The sequence below is a fragment of the Suricata suricatta genome, chromosome 12, assembly GCF_006229205.1.
Source record: "Suricata suricatta isolate VVHF042 chromosome 12, meerkat_22Aug2017_6uvM2_HiC, whole genome shotgun sequence".
Lineage (NCBI taxonomy): Eukaryota > Metazoa > Chordata > Mammalia > Carnivora > Herpestidae > Suricata > Suricata suricatta.
The window spans coordinates 78,211,467-78,235,515 of NC_043711.1; the positions used below are offsets into that span (position 1 = coordinate 78,211,467).

The window sequence follows — 24,049 nt, forward strand, 5'->3', positions numbered from 1 at the left end:
CGGGCATTCGAGTTCTCTTGCCGTTGCTATGGGCACCATGCACTCTTTACCCCGTTGGCTTGTGTCCAAGGACAATCATGCAGGAGACAAGTCCTAACCAAGCCAGGGATGACCGGCAGGGGTGACAGAAGAAGTCAGTGGCCTTTTTGAGGGCCTCAGTTCCCTCTGTAAAGGCAGGGAGGGGCAGCGGGCCACCTTACCGAGGGCGTTAGACCCCAATGGGAAGGCACATCACCTTCACCATAGCCCTGCTTCCTTCCACTCTTTCAAAAGCCTCTGCAGCCATTATCAACAGGGATTCTTGAAACACCCCAGGAAGTGAGGAACGCCAAAAAGGGAGGCAAAGAGAAGGTGATGTCCCATCAAAATTAGTAGCAAAGAATGGAACTAAAATCCCGACTTGCTGATTCCTTAAGCTGGCTCTGTCTGTGAACTCACGTGTGCCCACGCTAAGGGAACAAAGGAAACAAAACAAGCCCCCCACATCCTAGGTTTCGGGGCTTCTGGGATCTTTGAAGATCCCCTAAATCAATGCTACAGTTCACAGAAGGGGACTCAGGTCCAGCTTGGGGAAATGGTGTGCTTAAGTCTTAGGATGACTGCTAAATCCAATTTTGTTCACTTCTCTCAGCTCTTCAAGAGCTGCGGTGAGTCACCGGTTGAAATTAAGGAGACTTGGGATCTTGTCCCACTCCACTGCCATGTCACCTCCCCACTCAGTACTTCCACTTGCATTGGCCGGACAGGAGGCACGGCAGTTGAGAGTGCCCAGGGTCTTGTCCACCTAGAGTGGCCAAGATCTTCCTCCCATTTCTGCCCCAGATAGGGAGAGCAGGGTGGTGGAAAAGGGAGGGACAAACAGAAGCAGGAGAGAGGAGGGGTCACATATCAGGGGAGGAGACATCAACCCTTTGTCAGGGGAGGGAGAAAGGCCAAAGGAGAGGAGAGCACTGATCAAAAATGCACCTGAATCAGAATCACAACATACCTGTGTTTCTTCAGTTGCTTCCATGTCTCCTCCTTCCTTGGCACCTCCTTTTCCCTCTTTGAGGGTGCTCTCTGCTCCTTGAAGGAAGTCCTCCCATCCTTCTTCCTCCTCTCCGTGCAGGTCCTCTCTGCGGAGCTCCGCCCCCGTTCCCCCAGCTCTTCTCGGTGTCTCCTGCGCTCTGCCTGCTTCCTTCGGGGGGACCCCGGCCCTGGGCTGCCCCCGACCCGTTCCTTCTGGCCAGGCTGGGCTCCATGCCTGCCCGCTGCACCCTCGGCTCTGGGAGCCCGCTTCTTCGAGGGCCTCCTCCCAGACCTATCACCTGTAGGGCCAGAAATAAGCAGTTCTGGCCTCACCGGCCTCCACCCCAGGAAAGTGCCCCCAGCTGTGAGAAATCAGACGTCCAAGATACTTCCTGGAGCTTGTGGGCTCCAAAGACCACCTCTTTCAGAGCCTCTGGTCCGGGATGAGAATTAATGTCTCCCTCTTCAGACCGGCTGGCACTCCCACACTCTTGCCTAAACCTCAGGTAGGGGAGGGCACTTGGGTGGTTTAGTTGTTTGAGCAACTGACTCTTGATTTGGCTCATGTCATGGTTTCATGGTTCGTGGGTTTGAGCCCAGGATCGAGTTCTGTGCTGACAGTGTGGAGCCTGCTTGGTATTTTCTCTCCCTCTCTCTGCCCCTCCCCCACTCATGCACACACTTGTGCACTCTCTCAAAATAAATATTACAAAAAATAATAAAGCTCAGGTAGAGATTTAGGTCCATGCCTTTCCTCTTTGTGGGTGTGCAGCTCCTTGGGGTCTGAGCAGAGTCATCTCCTGACCCCTCCGGCCAGGCCAAGCTCCAGTCTCTGTTTGGCAAGGCTCTGTCTGGACCACTGATGCAGAAGAGCTGAATTGGCTCCTTTCTCCAGGGGCCGATGCCTCACATAACCCTGCCTCTGTGTGTGTGTGTGTGTGTGTGTGTGTGTGTGTGTGTGTATCAACTATGACTTTGTAGCATTGGCAAATGGCCTGGTTGAACAGAATCTACAGTATGAAATTTCCTCAACGGTTTGCCCCATCGCTAGACTAAGTACAACTATTCACAAATTTATGAACTAAATGCAGGAAAAGTTATCATAAAGTTCTGGTATTAATAACCAACCTCTTCATCACTTACTAGCTGGGTGTCTTTGAGCAAGCCACTTGACCTCTCTGAGTCTTAGCTCACGTCTAACATGGGGATGCTCATACTTACTCCATTAGCTGGCTAATGAACACAGAACAGTGACTGATACCTGACCCTGATGCTACTGCATCATCCCCTGGCTCCTGGTGTGGTGGCTCTAACTGCTCACAGGCTCTCCCTTCTCCAGGGAGCCTTGGGTTGATGGACCTTCTGGGAAGTCCCCAGAAGTTTACACCCTTTCCTCTCCTTGAGTCAACCCATGGCTAATTACTGATACACAGGTACAAAAGTTCAGTCCTGTGCCTCAAGGCTGAGCAAGTCTGTAGCTCATTTATACTGCAGAGCTTCCTGTGGGATCAGGCCTTGGTTAGCATCCATCTGAGCACACATCCTTGCTTGATTCCTTCCCTTGCCCCGTCCTGCTTCCCTCACTCCTCGTCTCCTGAGAGCTGCCCTCGATAAATCACATGCCCATGAATCCCCATATCAGGCTCTCCTTCCAGGGAATCCGATCGATCTATAGGCACCTACCTCAGAGTGTGGTAGGGAAACCAACTGAGATAGCATCAGGGCAAGTGTGATGTAAGCTGGAGTGAGTGGAATTTCCATTGAGGTTCAGAGAGAAACTACGCAAGGTTCTCTTGTTAGGTTTCAAACTAGGAATATTAGTGGCATATTCAAATGGACAATGTGCCTGCCTGCTCGGCTACAGGCTATAGCACCAAATGAGACAGATGAGATTCTGTCCCTCAACACATTTTGAGTTAGTGGAAGAGAATGGTGTGATCAGTTCTATGATTCAAGAAGCACAGGGTGGGTTTCACTCAGATTTAAGGAAGGCCTTTTGAAGGAAAAAACTTCTTTTTTAAAAACTTTTAAAAATGTTTTTATTTATTTTTGAGAGAGAGAGAGAGAGACAGCGTGAGCAGGGGAGGGTCAGAGAAAGGGAGACACAGAATCTGAAGACAGGCTCCAGGCTCTGAGCTAGCTGTGAGCACAGAGCCTGACACGGGGCTCGAACCCACGAACTGTGAGATCATGACCTGAGCCAAAGCCGGACACTTAACCGACTGAGCCACCCAGATGCCCCATGAAGGAAAAAACGTCTAAGCTGAGATCTGAGATGGTATTCTTAACTGATCCAAGAGATAAGAGTTTGTTTAACATAATAATAGCAAGAATTTATTGGATGATTGTAGCTTATGGATAAGTGAAATGAATGACAGCAGTGTTAAAGGGACAAAAAGGAGTAACTGGAAAAGCTCTGTTATAAGGTACTTGCACCGCCCATGAAGTGATACAATGTTACTTGAAAGTGGACCTATGTTAATTATAAATGGATATTGCAAATGCTAGTGAAACCACTAAAAAAAGTATAACTGATATGCTAAAAAGAGAGAGAAACTGGTATCTTAGGACATGCTCAGTCAAAACCACAAAATGTAAAGGAAGAGTGGAAGACAAACATAGGAACAAAAAACAAGGGCAGTGAATGGAAAATAGCAACAAATATGGCAACTATTAATCTAACTATATCAACAATCACTTTAACAACAACGGTCTAAATATACCAATGAAAGAAAGAGATTGTCAGAGTTGATATTGAAAAAGACAAGAAATCCACTTTAAATATAAAGACAAATACAGATTTCAAGTTAAGGGATGGAGAAAAATATACCATGCTAATGCAAACCAAAATAAAGCAGGAGTAACTGTACTCATTTCAGACACAGCAGAATTCAGGGCAGGGAAAATTATCAGGGAAAAGGTAGTGCATTACATAATGCTAAAGAGATCAGTTTTCCAAGAAAACATAACAATCCTTAGCATGTATGCACCTAACAACACAACACCAAAAACTGATAGAACTGCAAGGAGAAACAGGCAAATCCACAATTACAGTTGGTGAGTCCAGCCCCTCTATCAGTAATCAACAGATCCAGCAGGCACAAAGTCAGTAAGGATATATAGTTGAACCCAACAGCACCATCAATCAACTGGATCTAATTAAAGTTTATAGAATACTTAACCCAACAATAGCAGAATACACATTCTTCTTGAGCTCACATGGAACATTCACCAAGATAGATTACATTCTGGCCCATAAAACAAATGAGTAGCCAGATATGGTTTCTAAGTCACCCACGATCCTATCTTAAGTGTTCAAATCTGACATCTGTTGATTTCTTTTTTCTAAGATTGAGTCCGAAGTGTAAAATGAAGTAAAATCACTTTCAGAATATCTTTTGTATCTAAAATTATCTTTGAGATTTCCTGGAAAGTCCCTGGAAAGTCACAAAGACTTTTTCTTCCACCCTATGACAAAGAGAGGTGCCAGAAACAATTAGGATTATTTGATATGTTACTGTTGGAGTTTCTTGGGAAGAGTTGTCAAATCAGAAGAGATGCTTAGCCTTTTCTAGGTTAAACTGATACAGGTCAAATGTTTAAATATTTCACCCTTTGCCTCTCCAGTGCATATGTGCATGTGTGCTCTCTCTCACTATCTCTCTCTCTCTCAAAAAAAAAAAAAGTTACACATGCTTAGGACTTACTCTGGACTTAATGAATCTCTTTACATAATATTCTGGTTTTAAAGTGTTTATTTATTTTGAGACAGATAGAAAGAGCACATGTACATGAGCTGGGGAAGATCAGATAGAGAGAGAGAGAAAAAGAGAGAGAGAGAGAGAGAGAGAGAGAGAGAGAATCCTAAGCAGGCTCTGTGCTGATAGTCCTGAGTGGGACTTGATCTCAACCAAGTGTGACCTGAACCAAAATCAAGAGTCAGACACTTAACTGACAAAGCCACCCAGGCATCCCTCTTTACATAATATTCTTGATCTATTTTTCTTATATTCTTGAAATATTCTTATTATATTATGTATATGTATTTATCTAATTATAAATTATACCTCAATATATTTTTCTCTCAAAGATTATGTTTAACTATCTTTATAAGTCAGATATAATGTTTCCTGTCTATATAAAAACATGTTTACTCATTATAAACATTTTGTCCAAAACTTTTAGGTTGGCCTTATTATGTTTGTTTTGCATCCTATAGAAACAACCCAATTTCCTGGTCAGTTTCATTTTTGCTATGAAATATTTCACTTTTGAAAGTTATCCGTAATAAATTAGCCACAGTCATTTTAAGTCTCTGTCACCTACAGATACTACATGTTTTACCCTGAAACTTCTTTGAAACCTCAGCTGTAGTCTAGAGTTTTTGTCTTTAATCAAAGGACAGTCTCAGAACCCTGACTGGAAGGACTCTAGCAAGTATTGTTAGCAACTAGCACAGTAGTGAAACTCTCAAGGGATTGATTCTTGGATTCTTGTCTCTTCAGACAAGAATCTGAAGAGACATCACCATCTTCAAATTACTGGAAGACCATCTCTATTGGTGGCCTCAGGCTGAGGTTGCCTAGGAACCCTTCCTCTTGAAGCAGTCTTTGGATATAGACAGTTGTGCCCAAGATCCATGGAACAAGACCACAGATGGTCACTTTGTAACCTGTATTCCCCTGTTTTCTATTCTTTAACCTAAAGTCCATCCTGCACTAATGTAAGGCTACTTTTAGTTGTGTTGCTAATAAGCCCCTACTTCTAATATTGCTGTTTGCTTCCTTAACCACCACTTGGTATGAATCTAACACCCAGTTACAATTCACCTATGAACTGGCCAAAGCGCTTATTTCCCTTGAGAACCACTCAGCTGTCGTTGGCCCCAGTTCTGTGTAAGAAACCAGTTGGTATTCTGGGAAACTGGACTCAATCACTGCACGATGTTCTGGACAGTAAATTCCACAACAGGCCACGTGGCCAGAGATCCAAAGCCCCCATCATATCCTAGGAGGGCCTTGACTCTGCTGAAACAACAGCCGGGGACCTTTGTAATAGCTAGTCTTTGTAACTGAACTTTCACTTGAACTAGGACTTAGAAGGAGATCAGGGAACAGGTGGTGTGTTTCTGGAGATTATCTCGCTTTCACAGATCAACAAGTAAGATGTGTTACTTTTCCTTTAGACGCACCTAATAATCTCAATACTATAAAATTCACTGCCTGACACCAAACTGTTTTTGATGAATGGTGCCAAAACTTTATAGCATTATTTCACAATCCCTTCATAGTATTTTGGCCCAAACCAGATCACTATGTGGTCCCCAGTGACTGGTCCTAGATCTGGTACAGAAGTGTACTATTTATTACTCACAAATCAGACAGGAACTGGTTATTTAGGTAAACTAATACCTATTCTCGGGATTGCTTCTGACATCACCCAGGATCCAGTTTGGCCCATTAGTTTGTCCTCTAGGAAAACAAGATTAGTAAACAGTTTCACTGAAGAAAGAAAAATTGGGCTTGATTCAAGAACTGAAACCCTCACTACCTTAGAGGAATTGTGAAATTCAGGACTTTCATTCTCATATTTTAAAAGAAGTCTGGATGGCAAAATGAATCTTGCATGGTATTATTGAGAGAATAAAAGGTGCTTAGACAATGCCACCAAGAACACATCTCCTGAGAGGTTTATGAAATTGGACAGGAGATGATTTTAGCAGAACTGCTTCAGATATATTTTGGCCTTCCGAGGGTGATGTGCAATGTTCAGGGGAGGAATGTTGTACTTGTATTCCTGAAGACTTCTCAGAGATTTTTAATATTACTGAAAAGATCCAAGAAGTAAACAAAGATATCAGGAAGCTGGGAACTTTGATCCTATATTTGGTTCCGTGGATATTTCCTATTGTGCATGAGATTTGTTCTTTTATTTAGTCTGGGCATTCTTGACTCATGGCTGAAAACTCATGGGCATTCTTGGCTCATGGCACCATACAAACTGTGGTCATAATCCTTCTTTTTGTATTTGTCTGTGTACCAGTGTTCAGGTGTGTGATCTCTAGAGTTTTAAATGCTGTTGCGTAGCTGCTATGCATCAAATGATTCAGCAAAAGGTTATGCAGAAGAAAGAACGGGAAAACCTGAAACACAGGCTGAAATAATGACCCCCTAGAAACTTGGGAGGTTGAAACAACTATCTACAGATCATTGACACGCAATTATGATACCTCACATAGCAGTGAAGATCTGAATTGATGCTCTCAGATACTGGTGGTCTGATCTTCATTTTGGGGCGAATAATGACCAAAAGACCAACCGAGAACAGAAACCATCTACCCCACACTCAGCTCAGACACAGAGAACCCCAAACTACACCTTTTGGGTCTGCATTAAGATGACTTTGTCTTATACCTCTCTCTTCTTTAGCATGACTTTATTTTTCCAAGAGTCTCCTCCCCCGGGGCAAATGGCTTGATTAGTCATTGCAGGATTTTCCCAAAGATTCATCAACTTTTCAATGGAAAGCACTGCCAAAAATCTCCACCCAAAGATTCTTTAAATGCTTTGTCTCAAAATCCTGACCTTGCCACGCATTGTTGGCTCTTGTATTATAATATATTATAATTCTTTTCCAATTCCAGTCAAGCCCCCTACTTTGAAAGTATTGCTTTAATCCAACTTTTGATTCTCAATAAATTCTGACCTTGCCTCCCCCTTCCCGAGACACTGCCAAAGCTTTTCCTGCTATAAGCAATAAAGCAGCGTTGTCTTATCAATAAGTGTGTTGGTGATATTTAGGAAGCCAGTTTTTGACAACAACTTAGATAAACACATGTTGCTTTTAGAAAGAAGGAATAAATAGTGGACCAAAAAAAAAAAATAGCCATGGAAATAGAGAGAGAGTGATCAAGTATAACTGGGATAATTGGAAATGCTTTGCAAAGGACTGACATTTACTCTGATTCTTGAAGGATGAAGAGGGTTTTGCCAAGAGAAGAAGGGGAGAAGGAGTGGTGGGGCTAGCAAGGTAGGGGGATTCCAGGCAGAGGAAACAGAGAATGGAGGGGCTCCAGTGGAAACGCCAAGACGTCTGATGTATGGGTGAGTAAGGCAGAGCAGAGTCTTGGGTATAATCTGGTTGCTGGGGTGGGGAGTTCGCACAGGGGAGGTTGCCCAGAGAGCTGTACCCATGGGGTCACTGGGTTGAAATCTGGAGGGTGACGGTGTGACACTGGAGCCTGTCTTGCAGGATGTGGTCTGCATCAGAGAACCCTGCTAGAAGCACTGAGGAAACTGCCGTGGGGTTGGCACACCGGTTCCCGGTCACTGCAGGGCAGGCCCTGTGAGCATGTTTGCTGTGAAGGTGAGAGAAGGCACCAAGCAAGGCTCTGACTCCACCATTAACAATCTTTGGGACTCAGTTTCTCATCGCTGCAATTATTGCAGGAGGTAACTGATGTCAGCTCATTGAAAAGCAGTGAGCACTATTTATAGATGCAAAGACAGGTGATTGTATATGTGGTTAGATAGGTTTTCTTGGATCACTCCTGCCCTGATCTCTTTCTTCTCTGACTCCTCTCCCAAGGGAAAAGCGTTTTAGTCAGAAAATGTAAAGCAAGATTATTTAAGTGTAATGATAACTCATCCAAGTTAGGAAGCTGGTCAGTATCAGCCAGTCAGAGATGGGTTTGTCCTATAGACGTTCTTCCCCAGGGCTCTGGAAGGCTTTGCCCCCATCATGGAGGAGGGGTGGAGCCAGAAACAAATCCGCCACCTCCGAAGACCTGGAAGTATGAGAAAGTGTGTGTTCCTGCAGCTGTGATCCTTTAGGAGAGTTCTAGAACTGAGCTATGCTCTCAGAGAGGACAGAAGAGCAGAGAGTGTATGCAAGGGGTCTCCTGGGCCCCATCCAATACCAGCTCCATGTTGCTTGAAAGAACTGGGTAAAAACGTCAATATACGTCGGCATCTTCTTCTGAGATGTGTCCTCAGTCAGCTAACAAATGCTTTTCTTTCTGGTAATGAGCTATACCAAGCTTTCTTCTAAACACTGTAGATAGCCGCGGAGGGTTCATGTATTTTTTACAGGCTGTAACTCCTGTTGTAATGTTATTTCCCAACGGAATGAAATTCATATGGAATGTGGAAAGCAAGCCAGAATTTGCTCCTCAGCTTCCCCACACCTTTTCCACTTTTTTAGTTTTTCTTTACAGCCAGTGTTCCATGGACTCCACCTAATGAATAATTTAGGAGCCAGAAAAGCAGCTGCTACATTAGGAAGACCTCCAAGCCCAGCGTGTACTTCCTCACTCGTAACAGGTCTCCTCGTGCACATGGACCTGATCCAGAGTGAAAATCGGCAGAGACGCTGGAAGGCCCAGCAGGGTCTGGCTCACCCTCCAGCTCGGTGATTTTAACCGTTAAATATGTTTACCGAATGATCTGAAAGGTGGGCAAGTTCTGACCTTCCTCCTCAACTAACAGAATGACAAACTGTAATTATTTTGAGAAACTAACTTTGTATTCTCAGACATTTTTGTCCCCTCGATTTCTAACAGGCGTCCCCATGTCTGGAGGGAAGTAATGACTGGATGGTGGGGTGGGGTAGGGAGGACAGACAGTGGCCAAGGGGGAGCTCTGGATCTCTGGGGATAGGAAGGAGGGCTGAGATGTCAGTGATGGCTCCCTGGCCCCTCCCTCCTGCCCAGGGACCTGGCTTTTCCACAAGTCTTACTCTTGGGTTCTTCCCAACCCCGTGGCTTGTCATGAAGGGACTCAGGCCCCTGGCAGTGGGGGAGCAGAGGGTGACAAGAGGGGAGGGCCTGGCAGAGGAGGCAGAGGAGGGGAATGCTACCCAGTTCCTCCACGCCAGTACCATGTGCCTGGGTGGGGGCCCGGATGAGCCCCTCCCCCTCAGAACTGGCCAGGGGAATCTCTTCTGCCCTCACCGCGGAAGTCCATTCTTTCCTGCAATTCTGCTTCCTCACTTACTGGGGGGATTCAAGGAAGAGGAAGTGGCATCATAACATCACAACACATCTCAGGACCTGAAGTGTAGGCTGCCTCGCCTGTGGGTGTGGCTTCTGCCTCCTCATGGCCACAGGGGTGGGGTGGGGGGGATGCTTCTCTCCTGCCGATGACTTCCTCTGGCTCCTCTTGGAGCAGGTGGCCCCGCCCTGGGTAAAGCCCTCCTCGACTCACAGAAGAGCTTGTGGCCGCATTGCTGATGCTCACTACTGCGGGCACTGTGTGGAGGTCAGGAGTGTGCCATCTGGAGTCAGGTGGCCTGGGGGTGAGCCCTGGTTCCACCGCCTACCCACTGCCTGGACGGCGTTTCCCTGCTGAATGGTCATCGCTTCCTGATGCTCAGCTCAGTGTCCCTAACTCAGGGCTGTGGGCAGGCCCTCTCTTTGCAGCATCCTGTTCCTTCTCCAATTAAAGCACCTGTCATCCCCCGTGCCCACCCCCCGCCCGCCCAGCCCAGGGCTCCTTATGAGACAGAGGGAAAGGGAGGAGAGAGGAAGAGGGGAGGGTGGAAGAGAAACCTGGGTGGCGGCTGGACCGGGAATGCATCACCCCATCTCACACACACCCCACTCCAGGCATCACCACATCTCACCTGTGCCGGGAGAGCCACTCCTTGCCTGCTGTCTCACTCCACTGCCTGCTGGAAGAGATAGAGCATGACGGGGGGCCGACCTCTGGGAGTCCCCCTCCCTGGATCACCCCCATCTCACTGTGGGAACCCTCAGCTGGTCCCACTGCCCCAGACGAGGACCTGGCCCCGGTCATTTTACGAACAAGCATCCCCAGTCCTGACCTATCTCTGACTCCCTGGAGCAGACATGAGGTTAGAACATCCCCACACCCTCCCTGCCCCAGACAGACAGACAGACAGACAGACAGACAGAGAAGTCTGCAGAGGGGATTGCTGCAGAAAGGCGATTCTAACCAAGAGAGCGGGAGGCTGAAACCCCAGGTGGGCTCTCAGGGCTCTGCTGCCCAATGCCAGCACCGTGCATGGCACTCGACATGTGCCCATTTCAGTCCCTTCAGTGGCCCTGCCTGGGAGCAAGGTGACTTGGTCCATCTCATGGGTGAGGCTGGGAGAGTCCGGATAACCAGACTGGGGCCAGTCAGTGAGCAAGTGGCAGAGACCCACTTTGCTCCCCTGATTTCCTGCTGCTGCCCAGGAACCCTGGGGGGAGTGCTCGGAGCTGAGGACCACTCACCTTCCTCCCCAAGGCTCTTCAGCTGGCGGCTCATGGTCAGAGGGGCTCCTCAGTCCCCGCGCTGGCTCACACCGCTCCTGGTCCCTGTGCACCTTCATTCAGCCTGGGGTGCTTCCCTGCCCTCATGGTGGCCGGGCTTCCTTTCCGGTCCTGATGGCAGCCAGGGCTGCTTAGCTGGTTTGCGATTGAACTGGAGGTGGGTGAAGGTGGGGAGAGAGGTGAGGAAGGAGGCAGGGAGTTCCCAGCCCTTCAATCCCGCCACACACTCCTCCACTCAGGTTTCCTAGCGAAGGGGCAGTGCGGCCTCACGTTTCAGGCATCACTTACACACGGAGGGGCCCTGGCGGGGCCAGCTCCTCTTGCAGCCACGACGCCACCTGCACTCTGGCCACAGGGGAGTGTGCGGAGCATCCCAGAGCCCCTTCCCTCTACCCTGAGTCCCTAGTTGGGACGAGGAACCAGGAAAGGTGTAGGATGTTGGTGAAAATGATCACCCGGGCTTCTGTATAAAATGCAGATCCCCAGGACCGACACTGGGCATTTGAATCAGTAGGTCTGGGCAGCACCCGACGAATCTACGCTCTGAATCGTGATGAGTCCTGGGGCCCCTCTAGTTCCTGCTCCTGCCACCAGTCACTTGGTTGGCCCCCCTTCCCACTGTCGCCCGCCTCCCCAAAGGGCAGACCTGGCTGCTTTGAAAGCGAGGTTCAGAGTTAATCCTCTGGGAGGCAGCCACAGGCCCTGGGGTGTGCAGTTCTTAACCTGGGATCCCCGTGAGCAGGAAAAGGGAAAACATAACCATTTCATTTTCTCTTGTCTTTGACTGAAATGCAGCCTTTCCCTCAAAAACGTGTGATTTTTGTCCCCAGTGGAGGTCATAGACATTTTCTCAGCACGTTAAGCTGTCAGGGGACTCTCAGAGTATCATGTGTGCCTATCACTACTTCGAAATTATGACTTTTATAAACCTGTCGCCACACCTTGTTATTTTACTTATTAGGAGGGCCCATCGCCTGGCCACCTTGGTGAAGGGAAAGAACTACTACACGAGGGAGTGTCTGAAATGCACACACTTCAGCTCAGGCTTGAAGCCTTTCTCTTTGTCGCCTGGCCTCTCCCGAGCCCCAGGATTCCGGGACAGCGAGGACACACTTGCACTCTCTGGCCTCCACGCTGTAGCCCTGGGACCCTGGAGTGACGGTGGCCAGTCTCTCTCCCAATCTGGCAATCCCTTTGGCGGAGGGGGCTCCCAGCTTGCCCGTTGGCCTTCCCTAATGAGTGAGGACCCTCCCCGCCCTTCCCGGGTCTCTGTGGTCTGAGGGGGTAAGGCTTTCTACATTCCCTTCATTCCTGCAGGGAAGTTCCCTCGGGTTCTGGCACCTGGCTGGTCTACACCAGGGAACTCACCACTTCTCTGCTTCCCACAGAGAATGCTGAGCACTGGCTAGGGCTAGACTCCATTCTAGGCACAGGGGAACAATCCGTGAATAAAGCGGGGACCCCTGCCCTTGGGGGCTGGTTCTGCCATCTCCGGAGTGTGGGTGAGGCCTTGGCATCTCAAGGGGGAAGCTGGGAATTCAGAACTGTCTTCTCTCTCACCACAAAACCCATGACAAGTGGATTCCAAGTCCAAGTTTTGGAGTCAAACTGAACATGGAGTATTTTGCGTTATTCGTTGCACATCACTTAATATCAGTTCCAGGGCTTGCTGAGGGACACACACACGCAAGTGTCACTCTGCCCTGAGGAAGGGACGAAGGTCAGTCTGTCCTCAGCTCCAAAGGGTCCACCCACAGCAGCAGGGGGTGGGGGTTGGGGGGGTGCGAGAGCCAACAGGGTTTGTGAGGCCCAGGGACCTGGATCTGAGCCACTTGCTCAAGGGGTGACAAAAAGAGACGCCATTAATATTTTATAACTCTTATTCATGTCACCCATGTGTTGCACGACACTGTGTGCTCTATTCTGACCAGAAACTCTAGGAAAGGTCTCTACTCCTTTTCTGCCACGCATGTGCCAAGCCCCTTAAATGATTTATTTAATCATCACCACAGCATCAAAGAAGGATCATCTCATTATCTTTTTCTTCTTTTTTTTACAGACAGGGAAACTGATGCCGAGATAAGTAATGTGTCCCCACATTCCCTGGGGAGAGGGACCAGCACTGGTGGATGCCCACACGTGGACCAGGCTTTTATCCTGCACACTCTTCACCTCTCTGGAAAACTCTGGACCACACCATATCGTTCCTTCCAAAGGTCCCTGCGTCTGCCTCCACCTGGCGCCTGGCTTTTGGTTCTGCCCCTTCAGTCTCTCTCCTGCATGGCAGCTAGGGGAGCCCCTAAAGCAGAAGTGGTCAAGACCACATCTTTTTTTTAAAAAATTTTAATGTTTTTAATTTATTTTTGAGAGACTGAGAGAGACAACTCGAGGAGGGGAGGGGGAGAGGGGGAGACACAGAATCCGAAGCAGGCTCCAGGCTCTGAGCTAGCTGTCAGCACAGAGCCTGACGCGGGGCTCAAAGCCACAAACCATGAGATCATGACCTGAGCTGAAGCTGGACACTTAACGACAGAGCCACCCAGGCGCCCTAAGACCACATCTTGACCCTGCTTTAAAACCCTGCCCTGGAACCCCACGGCCTCAGGATGAAATCCAGACTCCTTGTTGTGTCATTTAAGGCCCAGAAAGCTCTGGGCCTTTCCAGCTCCCCTCTGTCTCTGCACTTCAGTCCCCATTCCTTTGCCACTGTCCTTTCTGCCTGGGGCACACTCTGAAGGATGATGCCTTCAGGATTTGTGCTAGAGCCTTAGGCACACTGGCCATTCAACATTTAAAAAATATGACTTGGAGGGACAGGTGGTTGGCTCAGTTGGTTCGGTGTCCAACTTCAACTCAGGTCATGATGGTCTATTTCGTGAGTTTGAGCCCCACACTGACTCACTGCTGTCAGCCTATCAGCACAGAGCCCGCTTCAGATTCTGTCTCCCTTTGTCTGCCCCTCCCCTACTTATGCTCTCTCTCAAAAAATTAAAAAAAACCCACATAGATAAATAAATAAATAAATAAAAATATGACTTGGAATGATGTTTCCCAACAGAGTTCTCTGGCTTTTGCTATTTACTACTTGAGATACACATATTGGACATTCAACCCAACATAAATAAGCACTGTTCTCAAGAGTAGTAATATTGGAGTGGTGTGCTCTTAATATTTCATCAGGATGGTGAACATTATCTTGCTAGGGTTGAGGGTGGTGAGCTCTGTAGTAATTCTCTTTCATTGGGAACAGCTTGATCCAAGAAATAAAACCCTAAAACCCAGTATGATGACAACCAAAATAATGTAGTTTCAACTAAAAGTCGCAAGGCATCTAAATCCAGTGGTGCTTTTATATCAAAAACCTTTGTTAGTGTGAAAGCTTCTTGGGCCATCCTGTTAACTTATCTCTCCAATTAAAAAAAAATATATATATATATCAGTGCACCTGAGGGGCTCAGTCGGTTAGGCCTCCTGTCATGATCTTGCAGTTCAGGAGTTTGAGACCTACATTGAGTTCTGTGCTTGACAGCTCAGAGCCTGGAGCTTGCTTCAGATTCTGTGTCTCCCTTTCTCTCTGCCCCTTCTCTGCTCACGCTCTTTCTCTCTCTCAAAAATAAATTTAAAAAATTTTTTAAAAATTTAAATATATATATGATTTTTACATATAATTGTATATGTTTATATACATGAATGTATATATATAAACAGCAAGGAGCCCACTGCTGGGGTTGTTTGCAGTGAAGGAGAGAAGAAAATTCCATAGAGATCTGGCCAGTGGCCACGTGTCCCCACAAGCTTTGGAGGTGTGTTTTATGAACCAACTGGGTGTTTCTTAGTCCCTTGACTCTTCCTGATTAGGATTGAAGATGGGGCAGAGGAGTCTTGTTCCCAAAGAACTGCTAGCATTGTCTCTGCTATTCTGGGCTATTGATCAGGAAAGGAGATTCACACCCAGGTATTTGTGACCTGAGGGCCATCACTCCCAGTGCAGGGGCAACTCCTCCACAGTAAAGCCAGAGAGATGAAGAGACCTGGCTAGGCACAGCCCACACAGCCCGTGAGGAAATCTGCAGCCTGGTGGTGTCTCCAGGCCACGGATTTGATGCTGTGGCTTACTCCTGCCTCGGCCTCAGGAACAGAGTCAGGGAAAAAGAGCTGGGAGCCGGGGTTCTGGGGCTCACCTACTTCTGCCTACAGCAGTAAGGACAATTAACAACCGGAGCAGTCTCACAGGCAAAGGTGTTCAATGAAAAAAAAGTCAAACCTCCATTTAGACGTCACCTGAATCAGACAGGTGACAAATCCTTCTTCAGCCCTCCACTATGTATAGATCATGAGCAAGATACTCAAGATTTCTATACCCTCCTTTTCTTCATCTGTGGTGGGGAGGGAATTCTGTACTCCTCCTACAAGAGGGAGACCACGTGGCTATAACCAGGACACCCTGAAGCCCGGAAGAGTTCAGAGGGGTCTCTGGGGTGCCAGCTCACTGTCACCTTGCTCACAGCCACAAGGCGTGGGCTTGCGGTACATCTGGGGCCACAGACCAGCCCCTTTTCCTCTGCTCCTTTGTGCACCTGCCACAAAGCTCTTTACAGTGGAACTGCTTCACTGAGGTGTGGCCACAGTGGCGGAAGGGTCAACCTCATCCTATTACTGCCCCACCTCTGGCCTCTGGCTCTACGAGGTAGCGGTTTCTACTTTAATCCACAGAGCAGCAGCAAACCCAGACCGTGGTGTGCAGTCACTCTTTATCGAGTCTGCGGGTTACTGGTTGAGGTGATAGCGGAGCTCCGAGCAGGAAACCCTAAACAGGGACAGCCTCACGGCTTGAAGATCCTTGGCCACTTCTGCCACAGGAACTCCCCCAGCCCACAGACGTTTTCTTCTGCCACTGCTCTGAGAGCTCCCTCTTCTGAGCGGGACAGGGCTCATCTGATAAACTAGAAAGTCAGGGTAATTATATACAATTTGGGGCGGAGAAAAAGCACTTACGCTGAGCAGAAAATTCCACCTTTTAAGATCCCTACGAAGCCACCAGACCAGGGGCTGAAATGCTGCTTGGTGAGGATGGATCATGACAAAGAAGGCTGGAAAGGATGCAGAGGACTTCCCTTGAGATGCAAATGTTTGTCAGGGACATCGTTGATCTCCCTTGGTCACTTGGGAAACGCTATGAGTCCTCCTCATTGGTTTTGAAGTTTGTTTGAATTGTCTGTAGGTCCTTGATCTTAGTCTCTGGAGCCGAAGGTCCAGACTTGGACCTTGGATCAACAAACAGTTCTGGATTCAGCTTCTGGGGTGAACAATTTGGGACTCCTGAGGGGACAGTGGGGTCTTGCCCCTGAAGGGAGAGGGGAGACTAAGCATTGGGAGTGGTTGGCGGGGATTCAGGTAGACTTTGGGTGAGGGGCTCAGTTTCTGAATCGAGAACCAGCACGGGGAAGTTGGCCTCCCAGGATGGTTGTAAGGAAGGTGTCCCTTAAAAGCCTCCTCCCTCTTCCCATCAACCCCCCCCCCCCCCCCCCCCCCCCCCCCCCCCCCCCCCCCCCCCCCCCCCCCCCCCCCCCCCCCCGCCCTGCTTTCAGTCTCACTGCCTTAGACCTCGGGCCGGAGAAGGACCAGGTAGAGGAGGGCGCTGGCCGGCTGGTGGGGAAACCGGGGTCTGATCGCGCCTCTTCCTGCGGTAGGGCTTCCCCACGGATCCAGCCGCTGGCCCATCTGACCCCCGGGACTAGAGAAACTGTCCCGGGAAGCTGCGGGCCGGTCCGTCAGGCGCCCCCTGTCGACCAAGTCTTGACTTGGCGATTGCACAAACTCGGGTTCATCGTCAGCGGTGGGCAGTGGGGACAGAGCCTGCAGCCAGGACCAGAACGAGCCTCCGCTGGAGCCAGGGGAGACTGAGTGAGCTGCCGCGCGGGTGGATACTACCTGGCATATGTGAAAACAACCTCAAAATCACACAGCTCTTTGCCAAGGTCAGCATTTGCTATGGATTAGAGCAACTTTAGATAAATCTAAGCAGTAGAATTTAAAAGAGGCTCAGATCTTCGATCTCAAAGCTAGCTTTTTATTTTTTATTCTTAATATTGGAATTTCTCAAGATGGCAGGATAATTGGCATTAGTAGAGATCGAAAGTAACATTAGCTGCTGTAGTCATTGATTATTATTTTTTTGATTGAAGATTTCTGAGTAAGGTTATTAGGCATTCCCAAAGAACTCCAGTTTCCCAAATATATTTTCCTTAGAATTCATAAGAAAACAAAGGAAGGACCCGAAACAGCAAAAAATTAGATGGATGACTGAAATCAACATTTTACTATGGCTTTGGTTGTGACATGAGGTTGCAAGTCTGATGCAGACAGGCAGAACCAGATTTTTGTTTTTGTAGTAAAAGTCACTTCCTTTTTTATCTAAAATAAAAAATGTTTTTCTTTTAACATTTATTTAGTTTTGAGAGACAGCAAGCACAAGTCGGGGAGGGGCAGAGAGAGGGAGACAGAGGATCTGAAGCAGACTCAACACAGTGAGTTTATAGCCCTAGGGCGGCACTCAAAATCCTGAACTGTGAGATCAGGACCTGAGCCAAAATCTCTAACCAACCGAGCCACGGACTGAGCCACGCAGATGCCCCCAAAGTCACTTCTTACTGTGAGAGCAAATATAATGTAACTAAACAGTTAATGTTAAAATTAAGACTAAGCTTGTACTGACTTCTTACCAGGAGCTAGGGCTCAGAAAGACAAATTAACAAATTGGTCCAGAAAGATACATATCAAACTAAATATCTATTGCAAGTTCGAGCAAAATAAGATAAATCTAAATAGTATTCCTAAACCTAACTTCCTCTGGGAAATTAGAACAAATTGCATCTTTGTGAAATCAAGCTCAAAACCTCTCCTTTGTGATAAAATGTATGAGCTTTACATTTAAAAAAATGATTACTTACTTTTGAGAGAGAGAGAGAGAGACAGTGCGAGTGGGGGAGGGGCAGAGAGAGAGAAAGAGAGAGACAGGATCTGAAGCAGTCTCCAGGCTCTGAGCCGTCAGCACAGAGCCCTCAGCACAGAGCCCAATGTGGGGCTCAGTACAGGGCTTGAACTCACAGACCATGAGATCATGACCTGAGCCGAAGTCGGATGCTTAACTTACTGAGCCACACAGGCCCCCCATATGTATGAGCTTTAAAGTGCCATATAAGAATTTTTTTTATGTGCAAATAAACTCAGAAACACACCACCACCTCAAAAGTTCTTAGTGGAAATTAGAGCAAATTAAGTAGGTTAAGTAAAAACAGTCTCACATCACACATTTATATGTAAATTGAAAGTAACATATCGAGTTAGTGAAAATAAAGATGAAACTAAACCATGTGTACACACAAGCAATTTTTCTGTAAACAAGCCAGGAATCAGACATTCCCCTCTAACAAAACCTCTAATGTTGTGAAACAGCAAATACAAATGAGTTAAAACCGCTTTTAGATAAATGTTTTAGAAAAACATTTAGATAAATGTAAGCGGTATTAGGGAGTATGTCATTATTCCTTAATCTACCTTGTTAGAAGGAATTAGAGCCAAAATATTCAACTCTAAGCACTTTTGGTGAAATCAAGTTCCCAAATCACTCACTCATTTCAAATGAAACTTCTTATTGCCCCTTAAAGATAATTTAAATGTAACAGTTGATATTAACACAAGAGCCCCTCAAGCATTCTTAAAAGGACATTCTTAGAGTAACTTAGAGTGTAGCTAAGAGTTTATGTGAAATCAAGCTCGAAAACCACTCATTCATTTCAAACAAATCTTGTAAGCTTCATAAGTACTTCGTAAACTTTACATGTGCAAACAAGCTCAAAATTTCCTGCGTCTCTCCCTCACTAGGGGGCGCTCCTCAGGTCTGGCATAAAGGCCTCTCTTTTCTCCAGACGGAACTGGCTTTGAGTGAGACCACCAGCAGCTATGTCCCTCCTTCCCCCTCCAGAGACGGAGTCCAGATTTTGGCTCCTGGAGCTTAGTCCCCATCTTCCATGGGAGGAGCTAAGATCCTACTTTTCCAAACAGAGGCAGAGTCCCCACCACATGCCCTGCTGGCTAGGTCCACGTTTCCCCTTGCAGAGTCTGAGTCTCAGTTTTGGCTGCAGCGGTGACCTGTTGGCCCAGAGGCTACAACCCCCTTCCTGAACCTGAGTGCATTCCTATCTAAGCTAACTTCCTATGATGACTTAGATAAAAATTATATGAAAAGAAGCAGAATTATTGAAAACAGGCAGGAAACCACACTTTCAATTAAGGTCCAGGTTCAGGTCCAGTAACATTTCAAGTGAAATTTCTTATTGTGACTTAGAGCATGTTTAGACCCAGATCCTGACCCCTTGCACACTAAACCTCTCATTTGATCCTGACAGTCACTCTCATCCTAAACCTAACTATGACCTTGACCATGAACACTAATACTGATCATGAGAGATATGCACAAACTCAAACTCACTGACCCTGAACATCCAACTCATCTTCACCCTCTCACTCTGATTCTGAACATCACCATGACCCTTATCCTGACTTTCACCCTAAATCTGTCCCTAAGCCTCATACTGGACCTGACTCACACTTGACTTTCACTTCCACACTCATTCTCACCCTGACCCTCAACTTCACCTTGGCCTTGTCCTTGACTCTAAACAAGACCCTCCGCTCCTTCTCATCCTTATTCTTTTTAAAAAATTTTTTAATTAAAAATTTTTTTTAATTTTTGAATGTTTATTGTTGATAGAGAGAAAGAGGGGGGAGGGGCAGAGAGGGAGACACAGAATCTGAAGCAGGCTCCAGGCTCCAAGCTGTCAGCACAGAGCCTGATGTGGGGCTCAAACCCACGAACCGCGAGATCATGACCTGAGCCAAAGTTGGATGCTTAACTGACTGAGGCACCTAGGTGCCCCTCACTCATCCTCATTCTAAATTTATTCCTCAGACAGGTGTTTATCCTAACACTGGCCTTGACCACACTCTCACTGTTGAGTCCTGACATTGACCCTTACCTGTTTCTGTTCTCACTCTGACCCTGACTTTCCTTGTAATCTACCTTATCCTAAGTCAAACCCTCACCCCCAGCCTGATTCTAACAGTCTAGACCTCACCTTCACCCTAAACCATACCTGTAATCATTCCATGACCCTGACCTTCATCCTCATTTTGATTCTGACCTGAACAAAACACTCAGTCTGACTCTTTCCCAAACCCCAGCCCTGACCCTCATTTTAACTCTCAACCTCACCCTCACCCCATCACCTTCACACTTGTACACTTACACTCACTCTGACTCTGACCTTGACCCTCATATCACCCCAAGTCTGACTCTCCCTGCCCCGACAAGACTGCTGACCCCTGACACCCTTATGCTGATCCTCACCATGACCCATAACAATCATCTTCCTGACTGTGTAATGCTCACTCTGACCCTACCACCCCGACTCTGCCTCTCACCCTCATATTGACCCTCACAATCTAAAGTTGAAGTCCATGTCTATGGTCAAAGTCAAGGCAGCAGGTTCAGCAAAGAACCTCTGAATCATATATTCCTCTTAACTATAATTTGTTCCTTGTTAATTTAACTAGTGAGAACTAGCACTAGTAGAGATAACAAGAAAATCCAGAACTAGATAACTAGATAGAATAACTAGAGAATATAAAAGAGAGGCTCCAAAGATACACGTGTCTGAAGTTATCACTATTTATCTAGTGATGCAGTCAGCAGTAGTAATTTTAACAAGAGAAAAAGGAGTTTCAGTGCTTTTGAATGCTTTTGTTTTGGAATACTTCTGAATGTTCCTTGGAGAATAAGAAGGGATTCTGAGCTGAGTTCACAAATAGTCTTAGATTCTTTGTCCACTTTAACTCTCAACCAAAAGGATTTATTTTATTTTATTATTATTTTTTAATGTTTATTTGAGAGAGACAGAGACAGAGCACAAGCTGGGGAGCGGCAGAGAGAGCGGGAGACACAGAATCCAAAGCAGGCTCCAGGCTCTGAGCTAGCTGTCAGCATAGAGCCTGATGCGGGGCTCAAACCCACAAACTGTGAGATCACAACCTGAGCTGAAGTCGGTCGCTTAACCGGCTGAGCCACACAGGCACCCCACGAAAAGGATTTTTAAAAATAGCATGTGATTATGGGGTTGTTGACACAAATCCTGCTTTGGTTTAACTGTAACTCCTCCATGTCACAATAAGAAATCTTTTGAGCACGTTCAACTACATCTGAAAACATATTAAGAGCGATATGTGATTCTGAGCTCATTTTTATAAGTGTCAACCGATGAGAAGAACGAAGGCAAAAGAAATGTAGATAAAATTAAATTTCCTTACATCCTGCAGCCCACTGATAAATACCTGAGACTGGCAGAGTATGGCATTCCTCAAGGAATTCACAATTGCCTTTGTTAATGGTTTGCTAGAAGCAAAAAGCAAACTTAACTTGAGATTACCCGCACCTCCAGGGTCCTGTAAGTCTTCTTTAATAAATGAAGATCCCTATAGAGACTTCCTTTATCTCTCCCCAGCCCCCAGCTTAAAACTATAGAATCAATCCCTCCTCACAATCACAGTAAAGCTTTCTACCCATGGGTTCTGTCCCTCTGCTATAAAGAAAGCACTTGTTTTGCACCCAAAACCTCTCAAGAATTCTTTCTTGACAGCTCTCTCAGTGCCCACATCACATCACCCAAGGACCACAAGTTGCTGGATCACATGGCTATGAGTATGTTTAGTTTTATAAAAAACTGGCAGCTGTCTTCCAAAGTGGCTGTACCATTTGTTACATACGATGGGGCTCACGGAGGGTGGCGCGTTTGTCACAGAGCCTAAGCATAGGGAATTCAGATCCGTCCCGGGAGGAAAGCCAACAAAGCTGAAATGCAAAAACCCGGGCCAGCAGCCAAACCAGAAATCCCTTGGGACGCGATGGCCCCCGCCCTCCCACCGAGGATCGGGATCGGGAAGTCCTGTACCGAGCTGCCGTAGAAGCTTCTGGGGAGTACACTCTTTCCGGAGAACGGGCAGAGGATGAGTGATTTTGCACAGAAGCCACTACCTTTTTACGCACAGGTATTTTATGCATCGCCGTCCTTAACACTAGCCATTGTCCTAGTGAATCAACCGCGGGAACCAGAAGCGCCTGCGTTGGCCCCCAAGGGGGGCGGTGCCAGCGGGGGTTCTGGGAAATGTAGTTCTGGCGAAGAACGGCCGGGGCCGAGGGCTGGCTGGCCGGGTCCCGCTGGCCCCGGTGAGCGAGGCCTGCCCCCGCCCTTGGCTCCTAGAGGTCCTTCCAAGTGGGGACTGGGCGGGCCTAGGGTCAGGGACACGGCTGGAATGCGGCAGGTGGGGAGTGTGGCGGCTCAGGCCCGCGGGGTGGGGGGGTTCCATGGTAGGAGGAGGGGGCGCGCATTTGGGGCAGGGCAGTGGGCTGACGCTCAGCCAGCCCTGAATCCCAGAGTCACTAGGCGCTGCGCGGAACTTAACTTTCCCGTTGGGACGAGTGACGTGGAACTCCACAACTTTTCATTTTTTCATATATTCTGGCCCAGTTTCCGAGTGGGGGCAGCTCCAGCGTGCATCCTCCGTGCTTATTTGGGTGTGAGGATGAATTCAGCCAGGGCCAAATAACAACATCCCCCGTGGTGGGGCGGAGGCCGCAGATGCCCTGGTGTGTTTTGGTGGAGGAGCATTTACTTGGGTCCTGCATCTCTGTGTAGTTGTGGAAACCCAGGACGGATCGTGAGGGTCAGGTTTTGGGTTGGGTGGTTGTTTTTGGTGGGGCTGAATAGGGATTACTTACTGTTGGGGGCCCATAATCAGGGTGCGTGTGGAGCTTCTCAGGCCTTACGGTACCTTGATTTGTTGGGAGTGGGTAGAGCTGAGCTTGATGTCGGTTAAATTGATATACTTACGGAGTTATGGGGGAGTGTCTGGGGTCTAGAGTCCCTGGGTTTTTTAGGAGGTGAGGGAGGTTTTGGCCTGGGACAAACATCCCACAGTGATGGTGGGCTATACTGCTGACCTTTTGAGTGGGGGTTGGTCTGCTGCTCTGGGACCTGTTGTCCCAAGGTTTGTCGTGGCATCCTGCTTTGTGGCAGAGATCTCCGGTTTGTTTATCACGTGGGGGGGGGGGTGCGGGTTTGGCTGATCGCCCCTTGTATGTTGGGGGTCAAACCTCTGGCTTGGGACTCGGTGGGAACCTTTGAGGGCTGTGGGCCGACTCTCCAAATCTCTTCTAGCATCCCATGGGGCCCAGGTGACAAGACTTTAAGTTTATTTTTACTTTTTTGGCAAGGGCAAATTGTAAACCTAGCAGTAGAATTGTACAGTGAATCCCCTGTGGACTTATCATTATATTCAACATTTATTAATTGGCGGCCAGTGTTGTTTCATATACATCTCCTCCACCCTAAGTGTGGACACACTTTGGGAACTGTCACACAGGGCTTGACCTCTACTGACATTGCCACTGACCCAGCTGGCTTGGCACTCTACAGCAAGAGTCCAAATCTAGGGATTTTGGAGCTTTGTCCACTTGAGCGAGATTTATAACTGTTTATCCCAAGACCTAGCTTATGGGGTCTTCAAGAGGTAATACTTGTACAGTGCCTGGAATTGTCTCTGGTATAAGTAAATGTTAACGATTCATAATAATATTGCAACTTGAGGCCCATAGGTCTAAAAAGGATCACTTCCCTATTTAATAAGAGCATATCGGGGCAGGTTGTGTAATAC

At 47.5% G+C, this 24,049-nt stretch overlaps 1 protein-coding gene across 1 annotated transcript in view; it reads right to left on the bottom strand.

Annotated features, from left to right (window-relative positions):
• The window catches only part of TMC2 (transmembrane channel like 2), a 69,079-nt gene extending 57,803 nt beyond the window's left edge, over positions 1-11,276 (bottom strand). The window contains exons 1-3 of the mRNA XM_029917921.1: positions 11,243-11,276; positions 10,630-10,677; positions 989-1,307 (exon numbers count right to left, since the gene is read on the bottom strand). Coding sequence (XP_029773781.1) covers positions 989-1,307; positions 10,630-10,677; positions 11,243-11,276 — 401 coding nt within the window. The remainder of the gene's footprint in view (positions 1-988; positions 1,308-10,629; positions 10,678-11,242) is intronic.
• Between the last annotated feature and the right edge of the window lie 12,773 nt (positions 11,277-24,049).